The sequence below is a fragment of the Hippocampus bargibanti genome, linkage group LG09, assembly GCF_051943395.1.
Source record: "Hippocampus bargibanti isolate YZ-2025 linkage group LG09, ASM5194339v1, whole genome shotgun sequence".
Taxonomy (NCBI): Eukaryota; Metazoa; Chordata; class Actinopteri; order Syngnathiformes; family Syngnathidae; genus Hippocampus; species Hippocampus bargibanti.
The window spans coordinates 1,801,148-1,827,579 of record NC_142742.1 but is presented as its reverse complement, the minus strand read 5'-3'; the positions used below and the strand labels follow the sequence as shown (position 1 = coordinate 1,827,579).

The window sequence follows — 26,432 nt, the reverse complement described above, 5'->3', positions numbered from 1 at the left end:
GCCCGTTTTCACAGGCTGATAAATTCCTTACATGGAGCTTTGCCGCCCTCTTCTGCCTCTTTTTGGTGCAATATGACGTTCAGACCAAACAAGTACAGCAAAATGCATTGACGTGATGGAAGGACTGCGACAATGTGTCCTTTTTTCGGTCAGGGGCGTTCCTTCAGTGACATCACATACGGACTCGTCACCAACTCAAAAACAAGACTTCCGGAATATTCAGTGCAAGTCTTAAAACATAAAATATAGCTACATGCGGTGGAATCTTTGTAAAATACGCTCAGTAGAAGTCATTTGAAGCCATTTTACAAATTATGGACACAACTTGTCCGGAGACGTCGGTTGTCCTTTAAGTCATAGCTTGTTGGAGAGCCGGGCCCTTTTATTTTGGAGGGGTCCACATAGACCCAAGCACTCTGCAACAAAATCTGTACAAAATACTCATACATCACTGTATTTAATATAGTAATAATAAATATATAATAAAACAAACTCATACATCACTATCATAAGAACACAGAAACGTCACTCCTTCACATAAAGACATTGACTGTGTTCATCATCGACCTTGATATTGTTTCCAGTCTGTGGCCACGGCGCTGATGCCCCACCAGCGGCAAGCGCTGTCTTGGATGTGCGCCCGCGAGAACGAGTGTGTGCTGCCGCCATTTTGGGAGAAGCGCGGCGATTTGTACTACAACACTCTGACGTGCTTCTCCGCCAAAGAAATACCCGAGAGGGTCCTCGGCGGGATACTGGCTGATGACATGGGACTGGTGAGTGGGTGATAGCTTGCCAATAGTCGAGTCATTGATGATGTCATTAATTTGTGTTAATTTGTGAATGCTTTAAAGCGGGGGTGTCCAAGTCATTTTTTGCCGCGGGCCACATCGTAGTTATGGTTTCCTCTCGAGGGCCGTTATGAATTTGGGGAACCCATTAGTATGTTTAAATCCCTTCAAATATTACATATAGAGCACACAGCAAATTAATGAATAACTCGTTTTCAAATCTGAAGTCAAGAATAATGACTTTTATTGTGGTTGACATCCAAAAATATGAAATTTTGGCTCAGATTTTAGCAATCATGGAATTTAACAAGTTTGATTTGCTTTCGCGGGCCGAAAAAAATGATGTGGCGGGCCGGATTTGGCCCGCGGGCCTTGACTTTGACACCTGTGCTTTAAGGCAACACACAAATCCCGCACTGTGTCTGACAGTCTGTCTCTCTGCCTGTCTCTCTAGCTTTGCTAGCTCTATCTGGCAAGCTAGTGAGCTAGCTTAGGTATCTGTCTGTCTAGTTTAGCTTGCTTATCTATCTCTATCTGGCAAACTAGTGAGCTAGCTTAGCTGTCTATCATTCTGCCTGTGTCTGCCTATTTTAGCTATCTCTATTTGGAAAGCTAGTGCTCGAGCTAGCTTAGCTATAGATCTATTTATCTGGCTATATATTTATCTATCTGTCTGTCGATCTATCTCTTCATTGATTCACCCATTTATTTATTTATTTACACATTTATTTCTTTTTTTACACATGTATTTATTTATGTACTAATTTATTTATTTACACATTTATTTATTTATTTATTTTGAATTTATTTATATATTTCTGCACATTTATTTGGATTTAGATATTTATTTGTATGGATGTATGTTGATTTATATTTATTTATATTTATATATTTAATTTTTTTATATTTATTGATATTTATATATAGATTTATATATATTTATATTACTAGCTTGCTTGCTAGCTCAGCTATCTTAGCTAGCTTAGCTATCTTAGCTACCGGTAGCTTAGCTATCTCCCTCTATCTAGCTAGCTAGCATAGCTATCTTAGCTATCTCTCTCTAGCTAGCTAATCAGTTAGCTTAGCTATTTTAGCTAACTATCTAGCGAGCTAATGTGTGGAGCCATCATTTAGTCACAATAACAGAATAATGATAATAATAAAATATGCTAGCGGGCAAAGCGTGTTGCGGGTGTAGAACCATGTCATGTTTTTATATTGTGGCTTTTTTTTTCACCGATTGTGGGCGGGTCCGTCACAATCCTGCTGATCCACCCCTGTTTCTTTCCCAGGGTAAAACGCTGACAACCATTGCGCTCATCCTTACCAACTTCCACGAGGGAAAGCCCCTGCCCGTCGTGTACAATCGCGTAGGTGGCACGCTCAGCATCAAATCTGCGCCTGAGCAGACCGCCGCGCCGTTTCTGATGTTGTTTTTGTTGTGTCTTTACAGCAGGAGCATTCTTCACCTCGAAAAAGTACGATTCACACACTTCAATCTCACCATTTTTGCCGAAGAGCACCTCACCTTGTTTTCGCTTTATAGCAGATGGAGCCGGACCGAGTGGCGCTGCGGCTCACGGTCTACGATCCAGCCCGTATGTGTCACACACTCTTCCCACATGAGTTTATTTTGGATTTCGTATTGTAGGTCTATATCGGTAAAACTGAAGTAAAGAGCCAAAATGCATTTGACACAACCACATCTCATGAAATTGTTTGATACCTAGAAAGTTGTATTTGAGATGAAGATAATTTTAGTAAAGACTTTAGCATCATTTTTTTTCTTGTCCTCCCCTTGAATGCTCGCCTCATGCTGGCTTAGTTGTTCATTGATAATGCGACATTTTGCAAAGTTTGTGCAGTTACATTGAAACGTTCTTTAATAATGATTTATTTTAAGTAAACCTATTGACAAAAAAAATACATTTTAAATTTGAAATGGTGTTATGTTAAAGGACAACCGACACCATTTTTTTTGTTGTCATGTTTTTGTTCTAACTGACATCAGAAAAACGTTATATAGCATCGAAAATACCCAAAACACGCAGGCTGATATTTTTAGTCAAATGCAAAACACCGATAAAAATGACTTAAAGTGGCCTAAAACTACTTCAAAATGACCCCGGAAATGCCGAGTTTCAAAGGTCCCGCCCCTTTGTTGGTGATGTCACGCCAGGATGCCTTGCCTTGCTCGAGAATCAAAACAATGGCTTCAGATTCGGAGAATATGCGTTCTTGTTCCTCATCCAGTTATGAATATGATTCAAATACTTCTGTAGAGGAAGGCATACATGTTTGCAATCGATTAAAGAAGTCCTTCCGTATCAATTCGAGCCATCTGGACCCCAATGTAGCGCCCAGAAAATGCACAAGATGGCACCCAAGCTCCGTTGGAAATGGGCGGATTTGTCTGTTGGGAATTTGTGTCAACTAGTATCAAATAGTAGTCTTGCTGCAATACACAACAATTCACCATTACGTTATTTATGTTTTTTTTCCTTCTAATTTTGCCATAAACACGGATCAACACGAAGTTTTCAGACCAAACAAAGTACCCAAAATGCATCGTGTGGCGCTTTGTCAGTCAGGGGCGTTCCTTTAGTGACGTCACGTCAGGCATCGTCATCAACTCGAAAACAAGACTTCGTGAATATTCAGCGCGAGTCTTAAAACGTAAAATATAGCGATACACGGTGGAATCTTTGTAAAATGCGCTCAGTAGAAGTCATTTGAAGTGATTTTTACAAATTATGGACGCAACTTGTCCGGAGGCGTCGGTTGTAAAATAAAAATGTGTTCTTGAGAGTTTTGAAATGCGCTTATAAATGAAATGTATTATTATTGTTGTTGTCAATAATCGAACTTATGTTTTATATATTTTTCCAGGGTCCACATGGAGCAATCGTGTTTTTCCTCCGCTAACGTTAAGGACAAACTGTCAGACAGAGGTGGGAACCGAAATCTTGACCACCCCCCCCCCACGACTGCATCAATTTCAATACTTTTGCTCCACCGTTTCAGGCAGAAGAACGGCAAAAGCCACCAAGCGGAAATATGGTAAGCGCGGTCGTGAATCATCACATTTGACTTTTTAAAAATGTTCCCGTGTTAACGCGATGTCCTGTAGAGGCGTCGGAGTTGCTGGAGGATACTGACTTTGAGTCTGCGTTATGCGGAGGACCGCCGTCGCCGTCATTGAATTCGTTCAAGAAGAAAAAGAAGAAAAAAAAAGCCAGCTCAGTGCAGGGTGAGATACTCAAGCAAAGAGGATTCGAATGTGAATTTGTTCGTAAAAATCAACATTTTCATTTGCGCGTTTTGTCTTTTAACAGCTACCGATTACTACGCCGCAGAGAATCCGAGCGAAGCTGTGTCGGCAGGGGCGACTCTCATCATATGTCCGCTGTCAGTGCTCAGCAATTGGCTGGTAGGCACGGTTACCTTGCCAATTAGCCACGGTGACGTTCAGGATTAACGAAAAAAAAAAAAAAATGTTTGCAGGACCAGTTTGAAGAGCACGTGCGAGCCGACGTCAAACTGAAAGTGTACATGTACCACGGACCCGATCGTAACAGGAGCACCAAGTTCCTCTCCTCTCAGGATGTGGTGCTCACCACCTACAACGTCCTCGCTGCCGACTTCACGGTTAGAATTTTTTTTTTCATCCACTTTTTAGTTTTTTTTTTGGTTCATATTTGTGTCATATTCTCAGTTATTCTTATTATTACTGTGATACCTCAGTTTACAAACTTAATTGGTTCCCAGAAAGTGTGTGTTAGGCGAAAGGTTTGTCTGCCAAACATTTTTTTCCCATAAGAAACCATTAAAAATGAGAATAATCCGTTTCCAGGTCCCCATAAAACAGGATTTTCTACTAAATAAGCCTTAAAACTACACAAAATATACCTTATTTTATGTATAATAAATGTGCTATTGTATTATAATTAAAGAAGTAAACTGTACTGTATAATAAAGTCGTTTTATTTACCTTTGTGATGGTCGTTGATGTAGTTGCCTCTTGATATCCGAGTGAAGTTACCGTGCTTTCTCGCCGATAATACCCTCACTCACACTGTCCCCTGCGAGCTGCTTTTCATCAATCGAAATCAATAGAAGATTTTCAACCTCTTCTATTTCCTGAGACCATTGCTTAGACAACACATAAACACCCTTAGCCACACGTAGCAATGGTCCACTTAGCATACTGGTACTGGGACGCTAATTCACGCAAGCGCACCCCTCATTCATGTTTTTGGATGATCTCCTTCTGCTCGACCGTAATTTTCTTTTGTGTCCTCTTTGGCTGAACACTAGCCTGTGGTGGGGTCTTTTTCTGTCCCAAAAAAGCAAAATAAGCCCAGAAAAATACAGAGGGTGGTGTCAGGAAGGGCATCCGACGTAAAAGCTTGGCCAAAACAAACATGCGGATCAAACCTCTGAAGATGGAGGACACTGATTTGCTGTGGCGACCCCGTCAAGGGAAAAGTCCAAAGGAAAAGTAGAAGACTCCACTCGATAACAAACCACGTCTGCACTCAAGGAAGGGGGTGAAGAAAAATAGTCTGCCAGCCACGTGGCGCTTTGTGGTTTGATTCGTCCGCGGAAGGCTAGTTTAGCTGCCAAGATTATATTTTTATGAATTTAATGTTTGTAAGGTGAAATATTCGTGAGCTAAAGCGTTCGTAAGCCGAGATATCACTGTATTACTATTAATACTCAGAATCGCTTTATCTTCCGATGTAATTTTAATTGTTCTCAGATTTCCTCCTATTTTGATCAAAGTCACGATTTTCTTCGGTGCAATATTCATAATGTACAGCATGTCTGATGGGACCACTTTTTGTTTCCAGAGTAAGAACAGAAGCCTGCATGATGTCATCAGTCCCTTGCATGACATCGACTGGTTGCGGGTGGTGCTGGACGAGGGCCACGTCGTCCGGAATCCCAACGCGCATATGAGCAAGGCTGTTCTGGATCTCAAAGCAAAGCGACGCTGGATTCTGTCCGGTACACAATCATACGCTCATATTTCGTTGGACCAAAAGTACTTCCTGGTTCCGTGGCTAAGAATCATGGGAAATGTAGTGGTACGAGTCTAAATCCGCAACGGTGAACGTTTCTGGCGCCATGTAACCAAACCTGACGCCGGGGGCGGGGGGGTGTTATTCAATCCGTGATGAGTGCATTGACTCATCTACAGCTATTGAACTGGCTACCAAGATAGCACTTAGCGTTAGCATTTGGCATTAGTCACCCGATCGTAGAGACGCGTCCAAACTTTTTTTTCCACCTCTCGTCTGTCAAAGGGTTCCCTCCACTCAAGCCCCCCCTCCCCTGCCCTTGCGCCCCTCCTTCATGTAGTTACAACCCCCAAAAACACTAAGCGACACATAACATAGTAGTTCATGTCACATCTGAACTTAGCATAATTGCGCTAACTATATCAAATGCATGGTGCAATTTGAATTTGAAGTTCAACCGACAAAAATAATGCTCTCCAACCTGGTGCGTCTTTATTATTATTATTATTATTATTATTATTATTATTATTATTATTATTCACTGATTCGCTATGGCGACCCCAGAAGGGGAAAGCCAAAAGGAAAAGGAGATTATTATTATTATCATTCTGAATTGTATTTATAAGCGCCTTTCAAAATGTTATTATTATTATTATTATTATTATTATTATTATTATTATTATTATTATTATTATTATCATACTTATCGGTGCAATCTTCAAGTCAAGTCAGGAAACATATTAGCCATCTAGCGAGCTTGCTATCTATCTAGCTAGCTATCTAGCTAGCTAGCTATTTAAGTCAGGAAACATATTGACTATCTAGCTAGCTATTAGCTATCTAGCTGTCTATTACATAGCTAGCAAGCTTTCTATATTTTTGAGTTATTCCGGGTTGGCGCGTGTGGCTGCCGCTGCTGACCCACAGAAGAACTTAACGCGTGACTGTAAAGTGACCTTGAGAGTTTTGAAAATGCGCTTATAAATGAAATGTATTATTATGATTATTATGATATCGCTAATAGATATAAAATAGATAGTTAGGTAGCTAGCTTGCTAGCTGGCTAGACTGTCATAAATCTTCTCTCATAAGGAATTCTGTCAAACGGAAATTCCTGAATCCGGAAATACAATATTATTATTATTATTATTGATCGTGATTATAATCAGTTTTTTTAATTGACCCGTTTATTGAATTTGCCCCGAACGCAACACACTAATTCAAAATTAAATACAACTGAAGTGGATTCTAAAACCACTGTCGCATAAACCGTTATTATTATTTTTTTAGCTAACCGCTCGAGCGAACCCAAATTTCAAGATGACTTTTGAACATTCTGAACTCAAATGCTTCTCATGGCATCCCAGAATCTCAGAATGTTCACAACTCGTGTGATACGAGTTCCTCGAAAGATTTCAATGGAGGGGGGGCGGGGGGGGTGCTCAAAAGAATCTGAATGTTCTGAACATCTGATCCAATGCTTGCAAATGTGTCTTTTTTCAGCTGTTCTTTGCCGAGTATTCTTTGACTTGATAGACAGACCGCTGCAATCTGGAATAATCCACCGTGGCGGAGGTCTGCGCTCCACTGAGTGCCATTGTCAGCCGTCACGGCGGCGCTCGTGCGTTGATTGACGTCTTCTGTCTGTTCCCCCCCCCCCCCCACACCCCCACACCCCCCTACTTACCATCCAGGGACGCCCATTCAGAACAGCGTGAAGGACCTTTGGATGCTGCTGGCCTTCCTGCGCCTCAAGCCGTTCGACGTGAGGGAATGGTGGAATCGAGTCATCCAGAGGCCCGTCATGCAAGGAGACAGAGCCGGCCTGCAGTAAGGCCATTTTTTTTTATTTCTCAGACACATTAAAACGCTTTTCTTTTCAAAATGGTGCAGTGTTTTCTTTTTTTTTTTTGGTTATGTTATTGTGACCTAACTGGCTACCTAGCTTACTATCTAGGTGGATTCCTAGCTAGCTATCAGCTATCTACAGTAACTAGTGGGCGTGCTATTTATTAGTTATCTATTAGCTGGCTATTTAGCTATCTGGCTAGCTTTCTAAATGGCTACCTAGCTAGCTATATGGGTGGCTTCTTAGCTAGCTATCTATTAGCTATCTAAGTCGCGAGCTCGCTATCTATTATTTATCTATTAGATAGCTAGCTAGCTAGCTGGCTATTTATCTATCTGGCTAGCTATCTAACTGGCTACCTAGCTAGCTATCTGGGTGGCTTACTAGCTAGCTATCTATTAGGTATCTAACTCGCGAGCTGGCTATTAGTTATCATTTAGCTAGCTATCTATCTAGCTGGCTATTAGTTATCATTTAGCTAGCTAGCTATCTAGCTGGCTATTTAGCTATCTAGCTGGCTATCTGACTGGCTACCTAGGTAGCTACCTAGCTGGCTCCCTGGCTGGCTATCTATTGGATTGGATTGGATTTTCATTTATTAGTCTCGCAGTGGAGAAATTCACATTTCACAGCAGCAAAGTGATAAAAGGAAAGAAAGTAGAAAAACAAAACACTTACACTTAAGACATAAAGCTAGCTAGATAGATAGAGATGGAGAGAGATAGCTAAGCTAGCTAGATAGATAGCTAGGCTAGCTAAATAGAGATAGACAAGCTATCTAGCGAGAGAGATAGCTAAGATCACTAAGCTAGCAAGGTAGATAGAGATGGAGAGATAGCTAAGCTAGCTAGCTAGATAGAGATAGCTAAGTTAGCTAGCTAGAGAGAGGCTAAGCTAGCGAGACAGACAGATAGAACACTGCAGTGTTTTCTTTGTTTCAAGGGGAAATAAAGCTAAAACAAATCACGATTGCTAATTTCCCCATTTTTGGACTATTAAAGGCTTTCTGATTCTGATCAGCCATTTTTTTTGTAGAAAATGCCAAAAGTTTGATATTTTCCACACGATTTGGAAATTTTTGGTTGAAATACAATTTTTGGGTTGCGCTGCATCTTGTTAGCTTTCAATTGTTATTTATTGCAGAATCATCTAATTCTGATTCTCACATTTTAAATGCTTTCGAGAACATGTCTGCAAACATTTTGGGCCTACTTAGAACAAATTAGGGCATTTACATGGAAAAGGTGTCTTTATTTACACATTTTTCAAGTGAAGAAATTTCCTTCTCTCGCTCACAATTCCTCCCTCCATCCCTACTCCCCCCCCATAATAAAAAAAAAAACATAAAATGAAATATGAATTTGTTCAGGAACCTGCAGACGCTGGTCAAGTGCATCACGCTGCGGCGCACCAAAACCAGCGAGGTGAACGGTCGCCCGCTGGTCACCCTGCCCGACAAGACCGTTTGCGTGGAACAAGTGGAGCTCAGCGTTGCAGAGCGCGAGGAGTACGAGCTGGCGCACAACGAAGGGAGACGCACCATTGGCAGGTACAGTGATACCTCGGTTTACGAACCCCTTGGCTTACGAACTTTTCGGTTTACGAACTTTTACATCTATGACAATTTTACCTTGGCATACGAACTGTTTTTCGGGATACACACGGAGCGCCACAATGAGTGATGTGTCGTTGGCGAATGAGCCCGTTCTCCTAACAAGAAAATGGCAGCCGACGGTTTTTGTCCTCTATTCCCCGCCCCCAGTCTTCGGTTAAAGCCACGTGATTGGTCAAGAACGCAGCAGTGAGGGGGAGGGGTTAAACATTAAAGGGAGAGGCAGATGACAGTGAGAGAGTGAGAACATGGATAGAAAACAGTGAAATTTGGACTCATTTCAACTTTGATAGTTCAAAGGCAGAGTGTAGACTGTAAGGTTAAAATATCCCATCGATCAGGCTCCACAAACAACCCGCACAAGCCATCTATACACTTGATGCAAAAAGCTATCAATTTTGATAGCTAAACAGTGTTGTGTTCAGCTAAACAGAACACAATTGATGAAGAACAAGGTAAAATTATCGCTATAAGGGATCATTCCTCAAGATTATGAAAGAAGAAGGTGACGTTCCTCATCAAGTGTTTAATGCTGATGAAAGCGGCCACTCCATTCTATCAAGCCATCAACGACTATCACAAATCTCAATAAAACGACTTTATTATACAGTACAGTTTATATATTTAATTATAATACCATAGCACATTTATTATACATAAAATATGGTATATTTTGTGTAGTTTTAAGAAAATTAGAAAGTAGAAAATTATGTTTTATGGGGACCTGGGAACGGATTATTCTCATTTTAATGGTTTCCTATGTGAAATTATTTTTTGGGATACACACTTTTCACCTTACACACTGTCTGGGAACCAAATAAGTTCGTAAGCCAAGGCATCACTGTACGTTGATTATTTTACATCGGGAATAAAAGACAGCAGCTTTTTTTTTGCTGTCATTTGGTAGGGAAGGTCATTTGGTGTGGATGTGTTGTAAACTTTCGACCCTGTAAAAAATGTTAAATTATACAAATTAGAACTTTGATGAGACACTCAACAATTTGCCAATTTGTGTCTAGATACGTTGCTGAAGGGACCGTTTTGAGGAATTACGCAGATGTGCTGGCCATCCTGATGAGGTTGCGACAGCACTGCTGCCACCCTGACCTACTAGCTAACACCACCTCCGATGCAGGTGCGTTGCTTTTCCTGCAACTATAAGCAAAAAAAAACATTAGAATAAGCTTTGAATCGCTGTGTTAGAAGAAGCGAAATTAATTATATAATTGCGCTCTATAAGAATAAATTTACAACTTTGCGAGGAAGAAGTTTTTCATGTGTGATCTTTGGAGAAATGAACTCATTCACTGCCAGACGATGTGAAAAAAATGTGTCCATTCCAGTGCCAGGGTTTTTGTCATTTTCACTCGAATTGCATTGTAATTAAAAAAAAAATTAAATAGCCAAATCTTATTTCCCTTGAAAGTGAACTTGTCAATGTATTTTGTCATCTGAGTACAAATTCAGTGAGACCTCACCTTACGAACTTAATTGGTTCCCAGACAGAGTGTGTAAGGCGAAAAGTGTGTATCTCAAAAAAAAAAATTCCCATAGGAAACCATTAAAATGGGAATAATCCGTTCCCGGGTTTCCATAAAATATACTTTTCAACTAATTAATCCTTAAGACTACACACAACATACCTTATTCTATGTATAATAAATGTGCTATTGTATTTTAATGAAAGAAATACACCGCATTGTATCATAAAGTCACTTTATTTACATTTGTGATGGTCATTTATGGCTTGATGGAATGGCGTTGGAGGTCGAAGGTCAAAGGGAATTGCTGTTTGGAAAGAGAGGCGCATTACATGACGACTGTAATTAAAGAAATAAATTGCTAAGGACTGTTGGTAACTTAACCTCTGGTGCTGTTCGGTCGTGTGTATTATGAAAATAGTGCTTTTTATAAGGTTTAATTTTCAGAAATTTGACATTTGTAAGATGAAAAGTTTGTAAGTTAAGGTGTTTGTAAGTTGAGGTCTCACTGTAGTGAGTTGTAGATTGTTAGAACAAAGCCAACTATGGCCTCATTTGTGAGCGCTTTCCCCCTTTTCATTCAGGCTTGGCGTCCACGCCGGCTGAGCTTCGCGAGCACCTGATCGAGAAGCTGCGCGTGGTTCTGGCAAGCGGCTCGGACGAGGAGTGTTCCGTGTGTCTGGACTCGGTGCGCCTGCCCGTCATTACGCACTGCGCCCACGTTTACTGCCGACCTTGCATCGCACAGGTCATCGGCACGGAGCAGGTATGCATGCCGGAGATGTTGCCGATCCAACACGTGGGGAGCGTGATTTTATCATATGGGAAAGAAAATTTGGGACGGGCACTATAAAGGACAACCGACACCATTTTTTTTGTTTCCTAACTGACATCAGAAAAACGTTTTATAGCATCTAAAATACCCAAAACACGCAGTATGATATTTTTAGTCAAATGCAAAACACCAATAAAAAATGACTTAGTGTCCCAAAACTGCCACAAAATGAGGAAAGTCCCGCCCCCTTGTTCATGATGTCACTATTGGTCACACACTGCCTTGCTCCAGAATCAAAACAATGGCTTCAGAGATTTCAGATTTGGAGAAGATGCTTTCTTGTTACTCATCCAGTTATGAATAGGATTCAAATAGTTCTGAAGAGGAAAGCGTAAATGTTCGCAATTGATTAAAGAAGTCCTTCCGTATCAATTCGAGCCATTTGGACTCCAATGTAGCGCCTAGAAAATGCACAAGATGGCGCACAAGCTCCGTTGGAAATGGGCTGATTTGGCCGCTGGGAATTTGTGTTTATGCGTGTTATCGCAATTGGATGTGACACATAACAATTCACCATTGCGTTATTTATGTAGTTTTCCTTCTAATTTCGCCATCAACATGGTGTTTTCAGTCCAAAAAAAAGTACCCAAAATGCATTGTGTGCTGCTTTCACGGTGAGGGGCGTTCCCTCCGTGACGTCACTTAGGGGATCGTCACCAACTCGAAAACAAGACTTCCTGAATATTCAGCGCAAATCTTAAAATGTAAAATCTAGCTATATGCGCTGGAATCTTTGTCAAATGCACTCAGTAGAAGTCATTTTACAAATTATGGACGCAACTTGTCCAGAGGTGTCGGTTGTCCTTTAAGAGACTTACTTACATACGCAGGAGAGCGCCCGCTGCCCACTTTGTCGGAGCGACATCAAGATCAACGAGCTGGTGGAGTTCCCTCAAGAGGAGATTGCGGAAGAAAATGGCGGAAGAAGTCCCGGAAAATGGAGGACCAGCTCGAAGGTAAATGCGCCGCTACAGACTCGACGTGGTTCTTTTGGAACGCTTTCACTGAGCAAGACATTGCAAAAATGAATGAATGAATGAATGAATACAAAAATGAATGAATACATAAATGAAGAATACATAAATGCATAAATAAACAAACAAATAAATAAATACACCAAAAATAAATACACTAATCCTGAATGAAGAAATAAATAAATAAATAAATAAACAAAAAATAAATAAAATACATACAAAATAAAAAATAAATAAATACAAATGAAGAAATACATAAATACATATACATGAAGAAATCCATAAACATACATGATTAAATATATAAATATATGATTGAATGGCAAATAAATATAAATATACATTCATAAATACATACATACATACCCTACCTATCTACATACATACATACGCATACATACACACATACATACATACACACACACACATACATACATACATACCCTACCTATCTACATACATACATACGCATACATACACACATACACACATACATACATACATACATACATACATACATACATACATACATACATACATACATACATACATACACACAGACACATACATACATACATACATACATACATACATCCATCCATCCATACATACATAAAAAAAGTGTTAAAATACACGAGAATTAACATTTAGTTAATTTTTTGCATTATAATTACAATGATACTTTTAATTTTATTTTTATTTGTGATTGTATTTTATTTATTATTTATTTATTATGTCCGGTATTTGAACACCTACACTGTCTGTAAGTAAAGAATCTGCTTTAAATTAAATTTAGTTATTATAGTACCTATGCTTGTCTGTGACTGTAAAGTGTCCTTGAGATCTTTGAAAGGCGCTTAAAATGTAATTTATTATTATTATGAAAAAAGTAATATAATAATCATGCTTATAGAACCCGCTATCAACCAGCCTATTTCCCTGTGTGACGTTAAACACGCGGCGTTTGGTTGCTAATGATCGCGCTATATGTGCGCGTGCACACAGATCCAAGCGCTGATCGGCAACTTGCTACGTCTGCGACGTGAAGACAGCACCATCAAATCTTTGGTGGTCTCGCAATTCACTCGCTTCCTCACCATCCTGGAGACGCCGCTCAGGTACCGCTCGCTCATACACAAACGCACAAGCTTCACCTGTCAATCACATCAATCACATCATGTGACGTCGTGGCGCGGTTAGGGAGCACGGTTTCAGGTTTGTGCGACTGGACGGCACCATGAGCCAAAAGAAGCGCACCCAAGTGATTCAAGACTTCCAGAGCATGACCCCGAGCAGCCCTGCCATCATGTTACTGTCGCTCAAAGCCGGCGGGGTGGGACTCAACCTCACAGCCGCCTCCCATGTCTTCCTCATGGATCCTGTGAGTACAACTTTGGAGGGAAGGGGCAAGGGGGGCAGATTTGAACAACTAAGTCCTGTTTTTCACATTATTTCAAGGACAACCGACACCTCCAGTTGTCCAAGTTGCGTCCATAATTTGTCACACGACTTCTACTGAGCGCATTTGACAAAGATTCCAGCGCATATAGCTAGATTTTACGTTTTAAGATTTGCGCTGAATATTCATGAAGTCTAGTTTTCGAGTTGATGACGATCCCTAAGTGACGTCACGGAGGGAACGCCCCTGACCGAGAAAGTGACACACAATGCATTTTGGGTACACCCAACACCATGTTGATGGCGAAATTAGAAGGAAAACTACATAAATAACGCAGTGGTGAATCGTTGTGTGTCGCAGCCAATTGCGGTAACAACGCATAAAGAAGGTGTAAGTTGACACAAATTCCCAGCGGACAAATCAGCCCCATTTCCAACAGCTTGTGCGCCATCTTGCGCATTTTCTGGCTGCTACATTGGAGTGCAGATGGCTCGAATTGATACGGATGGACTTCTATAATCGATTGCAAACATGTATGCTTTCCTCTTCAGAACTATTTGAATCCTATTCATAACTGGATGAGTAACAAGAAAGCATCTTCTCCGAATCTGAACTCTCTGAAGCCTTTGTTTTGATTCTGGAGCAAGGCAGTGTGTGACCAATAGTGACGTCACGAAAAAGGGGGCGGGACTTTCCGAATCTGCCCAGTTCCGAGCTCATTTTGTGACAGTTTTGGGATACTTTAAGTCATTTGCAAGGCTTTTAAAATGAAATGTATTATTTTTATTGGTGTTATTGCATTTGACCAAAAATATCAGCCTGTGTGTTTTGGGTATTTTAGATGCGATAAAACGTTTTTCTGATGTCAGTGAGGAAACAATTTTTTTTCATATCAAAAATACATTTTGTTTTCCTAGTCAGGATGGGGAAACAAAGTATTTTTTTCTGTATCATTTCGCTTTCCCTTTAAGCAAACAGGAGTAAAATATTTGATTAACTCATTCGCTGCCAGTCCTGAATTTATTCGGGAATTGAAAAGTGTGATTGAGCGCCATTCCTCAATTAATTTCAGAATTTCGAAAAGTGTGACATTGAGCGCCATACCCGAATTTATTCGGGTGGTTTTTATAATAATAATTATAATAATAATACATTTTAAGCACCTTTCAAAGCTCTCAAGGACACTTTACAGTCACAGACAAGCATAGGTACTATAATATATAATACAATAATGAATAAAATACAATTATTCTGGCGGGGGCTGCAGAAAAAGCGCTGGTCAGACCTCTGCCCATGTTTTTTCCCTTCCACGAGGGGGCAGCATTTGCCTTTTATTCATTTTAGCGCTTTGTTCCAGCTTTAGCGTGCTATATAAATCAATATATATATATTTTATTTTGTATAGCTGCCCCCATTTCAAGCTCAGATAACTCCAGACCCATATAACTTAGGAATTAACTGTTTTTTGATAGTTTTCTTACACTAAATTGAATATTTAACACTAAATTGAATATTTAGGTAATCCTAAAACTCAATATTCTGTGGGTCCTGCAATTTGAATAAAAATGACAAAAACCCTGGCACTGGAGCGGACACATTTTTGCACATCACCTGGCAGTGAATGAGTTAAAATCAGATTAAATTTGAAGGCTATAAACCCTTCCCCGTCTGTTTAGGCGTGGAATCCGGCCACGGAGGAGCAATGCATCGACCGTTGTCACCGTCTGGGTCAGAAGAGAAAAGTATTTGTGACCAAGGTGGGAAAATGAAGACAAAAAACATGCATATAATAATAAAAACAGATAATCTAGATATGTATCTATGCTGCAGTTCATCGTGAAAGATTCTGTGGAGGAGAACATGGTGAAAATCCAGCGACAGAAACAGGAACTGGTGGAGCTGGCGTTCGGCTCCGCCGACGCCGACCGCAAGACGTCGCGCATTAACGACATCAAGGCGCTGATGAAGTTGTAGAAAGTGGACATGTGTGCCTGCATCCCACATTTCTCTTTTTTTTTATATTACAAAACTGAAGTTCAATTCACAAACGGGCGTGGAATACAATTGTTTAAAAAAAAAACCCCGCAAATATTATGTTCGTAAAGCTTTCTTGGGCTGGACTTGAATTAAAAAAAATGTTCCTGGGCGGCAGTTCTGCTTCTGTTTTGGGGATTCTGGATTGCAATCTCAGATCGACTTGCCCACTCCACCCCAAAAAAGAAAATAAATACAATGTAATTTTCCCAAGGAACTCTCATCTAAAAATGTTAACAAAAAGTCCTTGAATTCAAACTTTAAGCCACCATTTTTAGTTTCCAAAAGTCTTTATGAATGGGAATTTTTAGTAATAAAATAATAATAATAATAATACATTTCATTTACCTACAATTATAATAGCAAAGGTGAACATAATTTTCTGTCCTGAAATGGACATTGCTATCCAGAAGGAACAAAATGGCCCTCAACAAAAATGGCTGAATACAAAAAAAGTAAAGGTTATAATTTTAAGTAAGAAAAATACCAGAAAAAAACAAGGTTGAAAATTAAAAAAAAAAAAAAAAATAAGGCATGTCCGTATGATTTATTTATTTATTTTTATTGACAATTGAACGTTTCTTCTCATGCTCTCAATCCAACAGGAAAAACTATAAAAACTAATTGAAAGCATGATATTTGGGTATTAGCTATCTATTCGCTAGGTATTCGCTAACTATTCGCTGGCTTTTGGCTATTCGCTAGCTGATGGCAATCTATTCTCTGGCTGATGGCTCCCTATTCGCTAGCTATTAGCTCTCTGTTCGCTAGCTATTAACTATTCGCTAGCTATTAGCTCTCTATTCTCTAGCTATTCGCTATCTATTTGAGTTACTTTCATGTTGAGTGAACGCTGGTGCGTCTGGCTGCCACTGCTCACCCACAGGAAAAAAAAAACTTATCCTGTGACTGTATAGTGACCTTGAGAGTTTTGAAAGGTGCTTAGAAATTAAATGTATTATTATTAAAGCAGTGAGGCTCCGAATATGTTCGAGACATTGTCCAAAGTGGAAAAGTTGTGTGTCGACATATTCCCTGTAATTGACCTGCGGCCATTCCATGTACATACCTACGTGCCTCAACCTCAGCCCGGATAAACTCCAGCTCACCCGCAAAAAGTTCCCCTCCCTTAATTTATGAGGCGAAGATCACCACGGAGAAAAAGGTATGTACACTTCTGCTAAATGTAGTAAATTGTATGTTTGAGTTCGTTTGCAATACAATAGAATACATGCAGCACAACAGCTAACGGCCTCCTCACCGTGTTTGTACTCTGCTCTACTAATCCACCTGAAACTGAAGGATTTCCCCCATTTTGATTTTGAAAAAAAATAAACAAGTTAAATTTCAAGTTGCTTGTGTTTTAATAGCCACAAGGGAATGGTGCATTGTACATTTTTACTTTACTTTATTTTATTTCTTTTTTTAGGGTGTAGCCCACCTCCACTGGAGCAAAATGGGCAATAATTTCCCACAACGGAGTGAGGTAAAACAGTGACCGCGGTAATAAGGCAGCTGGTCAGGAAGGCAAAGGGGGAAAACCGCAGAGAGAACAACTTCTATGCAACAGAATGGGAGGTAGGTGGCGATGTACTGTAGTGTTTCAACATTTGCAATCAAAAGGACCCCAAAAACAAACAATGCCCAAATAAAAAATAGATATGTATCAACCCATTAATCAGTTTTTACGAATTTTGGCACACAACCAGATCGTTGTCAGGCGATGGCAGGACACAATAGACAACCATGGACAATTTTCCGATTTTAGGTCAAACAAGTTGCTACGGAACATCAAAACATGGTGAAAATACAAACTCCTCTTTGGGAACGAATGCATTGATTTTCAAAACGCAGAAATCCAGGACTGGGTCAGACGCTCCCACCCGTCCTGAATTTTTTTTCCGCACTTGAACAGTTGCTGGGCAACCCGAACAGGGAAAAAATGTAGTCCTGCTCCAGAGGCCATCAACAAACTCGCTAACAGAAGACCCTTTTCCTCCCTTCCCCCATCGCACTGTATAAAAGACCAATTCATTCTTTCAAACTACGGTAGGTTGTATATGTCTGCCAGTATTTTGTGGGGCTCATTTTTTTTTTGTTTTCCTTCACTGTCCTAGCCCAAGTACGGTGATCCCTTGACATAAAAGTTGAATATTAGTTTTATTTATCAAATATATGGACGGAAAAGGGTGTGTTTATGTTATGAAAACAACACACCGTAAATACATTATACTTGATCCAACTGTATATCCAACAATGCCAACACCGCTTTTTCCAGTGTCGATGCCAACTCGCCAATGCTAATGCTAATTTCATTAAAGCGATGAACAGTAATCGGCTACAGGATTTCTTCGAAAATAAAATGCACAAATGTCGTATAGTGCGAACATAACATTTTTGACACCATGTTGTTATGGCTAATATCACTTGATGCTAGTTTAATGTCGGGTTAACTTTCATCCTAAATGTTTTCCATCCAGAGTCTCAGCATCATCAAATTGTTACATTACAGAGTGATGGGGCTCATTTTTTGTTTGATTTAACTGTCCTAGCCTAAGTACGGTGGTCCCTTGACATAAAAGTTGAATATTTGTTTTATATATGGTCGGGTAAAAAAGGGTTTAGGTTATTCAAACAAAACACAATGAATACATTTTACTCTATCCAACTAGATACCCAACACTGCTAACACCATTTTTCCCCCAGTGTCGATGCCAACTCGCTAATGCTAATGCTAATTTCATTAAAGCGGTGAACAGTGATCGGCTACATGATTTGTTTTCCCTACGCGGGTAGGATTTCTTTGAAAATAAAACGCACACATTTCGTATAGTGCGAACATAAAATTGTTGACACCATGTGGCTATGGCTAATTTACACTTGATGCTAGTTTGACGTCGGGTTAGCTTTCATCCTAAATGTTTTCCATCCACAGTCTCTCCATCAGCAAATTGTTACATTATAGGGTGGTGGGGCTCATTTTTTTGTTTGATTTAACTGTCCTAGCCCAAATACGGTGGTGCCTTGACATAAAAGTTGAATATTAGTTTTATTTCTTAAATATATGGTAGGGGAAAACAAGTGTAGGTTATTAAACCAAAACACAGTGAATACATTATACTTGATCCAACTATATATCCAACACTGCCAACACCCTTTTTTCCAGTGTCGATGCCAACTCGCTAATGCTAATGCTAATTTCATTAAAGTGGTGAACAGTGATCTGCTACAGTATTTCTTTGAAAATATAAACGCACAAATGCCGTAAAGTGCGAACATTAGATTGTTGACACCATGTTGCTATTGCTAATTTCACTTGATGCTAGTTTAAGGTCGGGTTAACTTTCATCCTAAACGTTTTCCATCCATAACATCACCATCGTCAAATTGTTACATTATAGAGTGATTCTTCCATTTCTGGCCTCCTACCTCGATACGATGTCGCTAATGCTAATGCATAAAAATGTTACTTAACCGTGTTGTTGAGGAACCCTGTGAGATGTTTTGTCCTGAATCAGTTTTTATTGTTGGCACGACTGCAAAATTATTTTAATTACTATCCCATCCGAGCTATGAATTGCAAATGCTAACTTAACAGTGTTAATAAACGATAACGAAGCACCCCAGGGATCAAGTTCCATCCCACTATGTATTTTTCACTTTCTAAGAAATGCCCTCTCTCACACTCACACAAACGGCGACGGTGCATTTAGTGAAGCTGGAAGACATTAATCTTCTAAATGAATCTTCTGTGATTGACTGAGGACGTGGGGTAAGGGGTGGTTGGGGGTTCAATTCCTCATAGGCCCTTCTGTCGTCCATTGCAGGCTTACTTGCTACTTGAGGAAGGAGTCCAACTTGCGTTCGATATTGGCAAAGGAGTCGTCACCCATGTAGTCCATCTGGCCTGCTTCCCAGCGTTCCTTTCGTTCCTCGGAGGTGATGGGCTGCGGGGAAGTCACATCGGCGGCGGCGGATGCGGATGCGGTAGAGGAGGACGACGCCGCGGTGCTACTGACGCAATCGTCCTGCCGGAGCTTATCCTGCGTTACCAGGTAGGATAACATTTTTTTTGTAAATTAGTCTTCATCCTTACAAATGGGAGCGGTATTAGAATCAGAATAATCTTTATTGGCTAAGTATGTAGAACACAAAAGGAATTCGTTGCACTAGTATCATCATGCAAAAATTGCAATGAGGCACTATCCAGTTATATTTCGGCTACTGTTTACAGAGTTAATGGCGTTAGGGGAAGAAACTGTTTAATTAAATGTCTCCTGGATTTGGTGCGCATGGATCGATCGCTGGAAAAGGTGGTGGGCAGGGTGTGGAGGGTCCAGTAGGATTTTCCATTCTTTCTGTGTGCAAGTACTGGAGAGTGAGTAGGGCGGTGCCATTGATTATTTTTTTTCCGCCGTCCTAACTATTAACACCCCCCCCCCCCCCCCCGCATGACTCTAGGTGAAGGCATTTCATCAACACAGTCAAAGTACAACTGTGCATCTTGCAACAGATAAGAGATGGTGATGCAATTGGGTTTTATGGGGGGGGGGCATAGATTTACCCAGGATCATTTTTCAAGTAGCTTAGCTTCCAGTGGCAGCCTGCAAAGCCTTCTCTGTTAGCCTATAAATATCTGAATCACGGACTGATGTTAATTCTATTTTGTCCGTGAATTCTTATGAAATGAACATGCAACTTTCAACAGACCTGACTGGTTAGCACATTAAGTCATACAGTAAAAATAGAACTTTGTTGTGTCTGAAAAAAACAACAAAAAAAAATGGGGTTGATGCTAATAATTTAGCCTCACTTGGACGTACAGTAAAGTCTCGTTATATCGATATCGGATATATCGATAGTCCCGGTTATATCGATACTATTTCTATGCACGCACCGAGAAAATGACATGCAAACAGGGTCGGATATATCGATTGTCCCGGTTATATCGATATTTTTTCGGACTCCCTTGAATATCGATATAACGAGACTTTACTGTAATTATAATTTTCAAAAATTAATTCAGCCTTCAAAGCTTATTTCACTTTGCAACGTGAAATCTGATAGGCTCACCTATCATGGGTAGACACCTAAAATCAAGCCATTTGATTAAAATTTAAATAATAAAAAAATAAATCTGTAAGCTCTCAGTCGTACAGGAGTGGTCCATCGATGAAAAGGTTTCTTCAGCCGTCATCTGTACTTCTTTGAAGGTGTCGGACGTTTCGCTTCTTATCCAAGAGGCTTCGTCAGCGAACTATTATTTTTTTTGCTGGTAGCTTTGGCCCTATACATATATCCCTAATGTCCAGAGGTGGCGTGCCAGACCTCTGCTATGATAGGTCCATGCTTAGACCACATAGGCTTAGTTATGCTGATGAGGTGATACCAGGGCAAATGGGGCAATCAGGCCAGTCGTAGACCCCATTAGGCAGGACAATAGAAGTAATAGTCCTCTGCTGCCCCAACCTGGCACCGCCACCTCTGGACAGTAGGAATATGCGTATAGGGCCAAAGCTACCAGCAAAAAAAAATGTTCCCTGACGAAGCCTCTTGGATAAGAAGCCAAACGTCCGACACCTTCAAAGAAGCACTAGATGACGGCTGAAGAAACCTTTATCGATACAATAAATAAAATAACTCACATCGCTGGCCTCTTCTTTGGCGCCACTGCTGAACGGCGCATCGCCGTAAGCCCGCTGCAGCAGCGGCATCACCGACGTGACGTATAGCCGCCACCAGGATTTCAGATAGTCCGGGTGAAGCCGACCCGAATCGAAACCATCCGAACGGCCCGTCACCTCATCGCTCTGGGCGTCGTAGGTGTAGCACCACGGTTTGGTCTTACCCAGGAAATGGACTACCTTGGCGTCGTGGCCAAAACTGCGTGGAGAGAAGATATTTGTGTTACAAATTGGAGACTGGCGGCGGCCATGCGACAACAACAACAGCAGGTTACTCTTTTTGTAATTGGACCCTCAAACACATAAAAAAGACCACCTTTGAACTGACCTTAGATATGCGTCCGAACACACAAACACTTAATGGTTCATTATGCAATCGCCGTTGGTGTGTGTGTGTGTGTGTGTGTGACTAGTCTTGTGAGGACCACTAACTAATTTTATACCATACGTAGTGAGGACATTTTTTTGACAAGTGAGGACCTTTTGACCTTTTGGCCTGTCCTCACAAGTTTTTCATTCGAAAGGCTTCTAGAAGATCTATATAAGCATCTGTTTCAGAAAGGTCCTCCCAAATTCACCCAAAATGATTTTTTTGGTGTGTATTTTCATTTCACTTGGATACACACACGTTTTACTCACTGTGTGTTTATGTGTGTGTGTGTGTGTGTGTGTGTGTGTGTGTTTAATGAGAGGAAAAAGTTGATGCCACAAAAAAATAAAACAATATTTTAACCAAATTCACTACAGGGGTGAGGACTTTGAATGTACCCATTCAGAAGCCTGCTGTTATTTCAGTTTCAAATCCACTTTTTATTTCTTTGTTTTTAAAGAAGTTGACGTGAGAAAATAGGGTGACATTTAGTGTTCAAATGTAACACTAGTTCTTCTCTAAACTTCGCAACGGTGGGCCTCACTCCTTATCTGGAGTTATCCAGACCTCACAAAACCATTGAAACAGGAATGTGTGTGTGTGTGTGTGTGTGTGTGTGTGTACGTACTGTTTGAAAGCGGGCAGATAAGAGTAAATGGCAATGCTGCTGAGGTTGTAGACAAAAGGGAGGTGCTTGGCTATGTCAGCCGTGGCCCACGTGTTGAAGAAACTGTTCAGGACGCCCTGATCGCCACCTGTGGACACAACGAATGACCGTTTTCTTTTCATGTTCGGCGCAACAAAACTAAAAACAAAAAAATCTAAAGAAATAAACATCACCGTCAAAGCTCCCGTTTTCGGCGCAGAAGGCCAACAGCTTCTCGTGCGTCTCCATAGATGGACGGAAAACAAAGACCCCCGAGTTGAAGCAGTCTGGCCAACCGGGGTCTGGCGCGGCCGAAAGCTCCTCCCGGTCAAAGAGTTCGTCAATGTTGGAGAGGGCCTGATATTTTGTGACGGGAGACACAATTGGAAAGAAATAAGAACATAGAAAATAGACTGTATTTTCCGGAGTATAAGGCGCACCCAAAAGCCTTCATTTTCTTCCAAAGATGACCCTGCACATAGTAGTAATAATAATAATAATAATAATTTATAAGCGCCTTTCAAAACTCTCAAGGTCACTTTACAGTCACTGGATCAGTTTTTTTTTTGTGGGTGAGCAGCGGCAGCCACATGCGTCAGCGTTGACTCAACCCGGAATAACTCAGATAAATAAAAAGCTAGCTAATTAGCTATTAAATAACTAATAGATAGCCATCCAGCTAGCTAGCTAACAGATAGCCAGCTAACTAGCTAGATAGCCATCAGATAGATAATACACAGCCAGCCAGCTAGCCAATAGATAGACAACAGATAGCCAGCTAACTAGCCAACAGATAGTCAGCCAACCAGCTAGCCAATATTGAGCCACAACAGGTCTCGCAACGACTGTCAGTAGCCACCAACCCCCCCACCTCAATCGAAGAATTAGTAATAATAATAATAATAATAATACATTTCATTTCTAAGCGCCTTTCAAAACTCTCAAGGTCACTTTACAGTCACGGGCTAAGTTTTTCTGTGAGTGAGCAGCGGCAGCCACACGTGCCAGCATCGACTCAACCCGTAAGTAACTCAAATAGATAGAAAGCTAGCTAGCTAATAGATAGGTAGCTAGATAGCTAATAGGTAGCTAACAAGATAGCTAGCGAGCCAGCTAGATAGCTGATAGCTAATAGATAGCAAATAGCTAGCTAGCGCAGCTAGCTTAATAGCTAGCTAGATAGCTAATTTGGTAAACTAAGTAGAAATACAGTATGTAACAATTGATGGTGGCCTATGAGAACAATTTTTACCATTCGGATTGTTCAGTCTTAACCAGTCAGGTCTGTTGAAAGTTGCAATAAAACTTTATTTCATTCATTGAAGGTGCGCCTTATACAACAAAAAAATACGGTCACTAAAAGTTAAATAAATACAAAATAAAACAAAAATATATATATAAATAATACAACACATCCTAATGTACATAAATATTTATATTTAAATAAAATAAATAGATGAAAAAATATAAAGAAATAAAATAATATAAATAAAATACAATAAAACAATTTACATTCTCAAGGTAGTCTGAAGTGAAGAGGATAAGCTAGGTTGCTACAATAAATAAATAAAGAAATAAACAATACTCACCATAGTGTCAGCGTCCATGAAAACGCACTTGTCGTAGTGCGTCAGCGTCCAACAGTGCAGCTTGGTGAAGGTCACGCCCAAGTCGGGCCGCTGCATCAGGGCGAGGTGGGCCGTGTCGCCCGAATCTGTGATGTTCACCAGGCGCACCTCATCAAAGATGGAGCGCAGCACCTCCCTGAAAAAAGGAAGGAAATGTGGATACATTAGTGGCAATGAATCCATACTCAACCCTCATAACCATCTGCAAATTTCCTGAATGTCATTTTGGCACCACTAGTTACTGTATATTCCACTACACTTATTATTATTACACTTTAAACACAAATATATTTCAATACAAAATAATTAAGAAAATTTTTTTTTATTTACAAATACTGACTGAATTGTGTCTTTAAAAAGACAGCCGCTTGTGGGGTTGAGTGTCCACAAAATAAATAAATCAGATATTCTTTATCCTCTGCGTAGAAACACCAATATCAGTGCCGCACAGACGAGACTATCTATTTTCACACCATTGGCCTTGAATCATAGTCTTGAATCGTTGAGAGTGGTAAGGATTGACTATGGTCACCTGCACGGTTCTGCTACGTGAGGTCCGATGAGGGTGACGAGCTTCTTGGTGGTGTGGTGGTCTCGTAACGAGCGGCCCAGGACCATGGCCCCCTTGGCGTAGCTGTCGTTGGTGGCCAGCGTGACAAAGGCTTCTGATTAAACACCAAAATATTCACATTTTATCATGGCGTGGTTTAATTTCTACATTTTATTCTACACGAGTCACCACTGAAACGGATTCTGGAATCATTTTTTTTTTTTTTAATTCAACGGTTTGTCATTGGCTGACAGGAAGTGGGGGAGGGGCTCCAGACACAATCTAGTATGTATGTATTTATTTTGGTAATCTCTATTACTTGACCTAACGTCCATATCAGTGGTGCCAGAAGGGTCTTTGAGTGTTTGAGGGGGTGGGAAATGAACTTGACAAACTCACACGTCCGCCATATCAAGTTAAATACCATCACAGGAAGTCATAGGAAGCCATTTGCAAAGTATATTTTGTTTTAGATTATTTTATTTTCAATAAACACATTACATTTGAACAATGTTCATATTAGCACCCACCCCATCCCCACAGACAAACATTTTTTTTTAAATGAAGCAATGAGTACATTTCTTTGCCAACTTCAAATCGCACTCCTAAATAGAGATGCAAGATGGCGGTGATGCAACCAGACACATTTCCACATGTGACATTTAACGGTTTCAGTTGAGAAACGATTCGGACAAAAAAAGTTGCGTCTCAACCAGGCGCATCATTTAATATGCGATAAAAATAAATACCCTTTTATTAGATCATTGATGTTTTTCTAAGTTTTTCATTCTAAGCAAATATGTGCCAGTCTACTTATAAAGTGTAAAGAAAAACAAGTGAACATTTACATATCCGCTAAAGTGTGCGTCTCGTTAATATTAAATATATGAATGACATCAAGCTCAAGTTCCATATTTCTATATAGCTGTGCGAGCAATGCGAGAAACATGCCTAAAAAACAATAATTCTTGACCCTGAGAACGTTTCGACATAGATGTGGAACAAGGGAACTATTAGCTGCGAAATTCAGTCTAGTTTAGGATCGGTTTAACTTCTAATTAAGAATTAAAAAGAACAAACAACAAAAGAACACGAAACCAATATTTTGAAAATACTCACCGGAAGTGCGCGCTAACTCGACTTTCCGAACTGCTGCCGCAACTCATAAAGACAAATAAATAAATAAACGCAGCCTTCCGATTACGATACTATTAGTTTAATATTGATGTTAAACGACACTACTCCCACGAATTACACAACTTATATCCCTACTGCACCTACAAAAAAAAAAATATCCATATCGATTTTTAAAACAAATAGTCGTGACGTTTAAAAATGGCACCGCAGGACACCATCAGCACTGCAGAGGAATCCGGCGGCCAAGCGTGTAGTCGCAGTCTTACCGGACATCGTGAGGCTCATCCGGGGTGTCTCGATCGGGAAACACGCAGAGTAAAACCTCGCGATGGTGTTGCAAAAGGTGGTCGGGCGGTGCCACTGGCCACTTGGGTCTCGAGCAGCTGCCCTCAATTCCAGCCCAGGAATTAAAGAGCAC

The 26,432-nt window shown here is 40.4% G+C and overlaps 2 protein-coding genes across 5 annotated transcripts in view; one reads left to right on the top strand and one right to left on the bottom strand.

Moving 5' to 3' along the window:
- Positions 1–19,450, top strand: part of hltf (helicase-like transcription factor) — a 22,920-nt gene extending 3,470 nt beyond the window's left edge. For 2 of the 4 annotated variants that reach the window (XM_089003836.1, XM_089003835.1), the window contains exons 7-26: positions 585–776; positions 2,084–2,161; positions 2,245–2,269; positions 2,338–2,389; positions 3,681–3,742; positions 3,816–3,851; positions 3,922–4,041; positions 4,127–4,221; positions 4,296–4,439; positions 5,645–5,801; positions 7,319–7,390; positions 7,510–7,645; positions 9,034–9,213; positions 10,296–10,411; positions 11,342–11,523; positions 12,423–12,548; positions 13,572–13,684; positions 13,767–13,947; positions 15,642–15,722; positions 15,796–19,450. In XM_089003836.1, the coding sequence (XP_088859962.1) occupies positions 585–776; positions 2,084–2,161; positions 2,245–2,269; positions 2,338–2,389; positions 3,681–3,742; positions 3,816–3,851; positions 3,922–4,041; positions 4,127–4,221; positions 4,296–4,439; positions 5,645–5,801; positions 7,319–7,390; positions 7,510–7,645; positions 9,034–9,213; positions 10,296–10,411; positions 11,342–11,523; positions 12,423–12,548; positions 13,572–13,684; positions 13,767–13,947; positions 15,642–15,722; positions 15,796–15,939 (2,292 nt within the window). In that variant the 3' untranslated portion in view covers positions 15,940–19,450. The remainder of the gene's footprint in view (positions 1–584; positions 777–2,083; positions 2,162–2,244; positions 2,270–2,337; positions 2,390–3,680; positions 3,743–3,815; positions 3,852–3,921; positions 4,042–4,126; positions 4,222–4,295; positions 4,440–5,644; positions 5,802–7,318; positions 7,391–7,509; positions 7,646–9,033; positions 9,214–10,295; positions 10,412–11,341; positions 11,524–12,422; positions 12,549–13,571; positions 13,685–13,766; positions 13,948–15,641; positions 15,723–15,795) is intronic. The other 2 variants (XM_089003838.1, XM_089003839.1) reach the window with 2 other exon arrangements.
- LOC148893223 (glycogenin-1-like) lies at positions 17,340–26,432 on the bottom strand. The gene is made up of 7 exons (XM_089003844.1): positions 26,281–26,432; positions 24,860–24,992; positions 24,289–24,463; positions 22,894–23,056; positions 22,682–22,808; positions 21,645–21,882; positions 17,340–20,042 (listed from the first exon to the last, which is right to left on the bottom strand). The coding sequence occupies exons 1-7, from the start codon at positions 26,297–26,299 to the stop codon at positions 19,836–19,838; spliced, it is 1,062 nt and encodes a 353-aa protein (XP_088859970.1). The 5' UTR covers positions 26,300–26,432; the 3' UTR covers positions 17,340–19,835.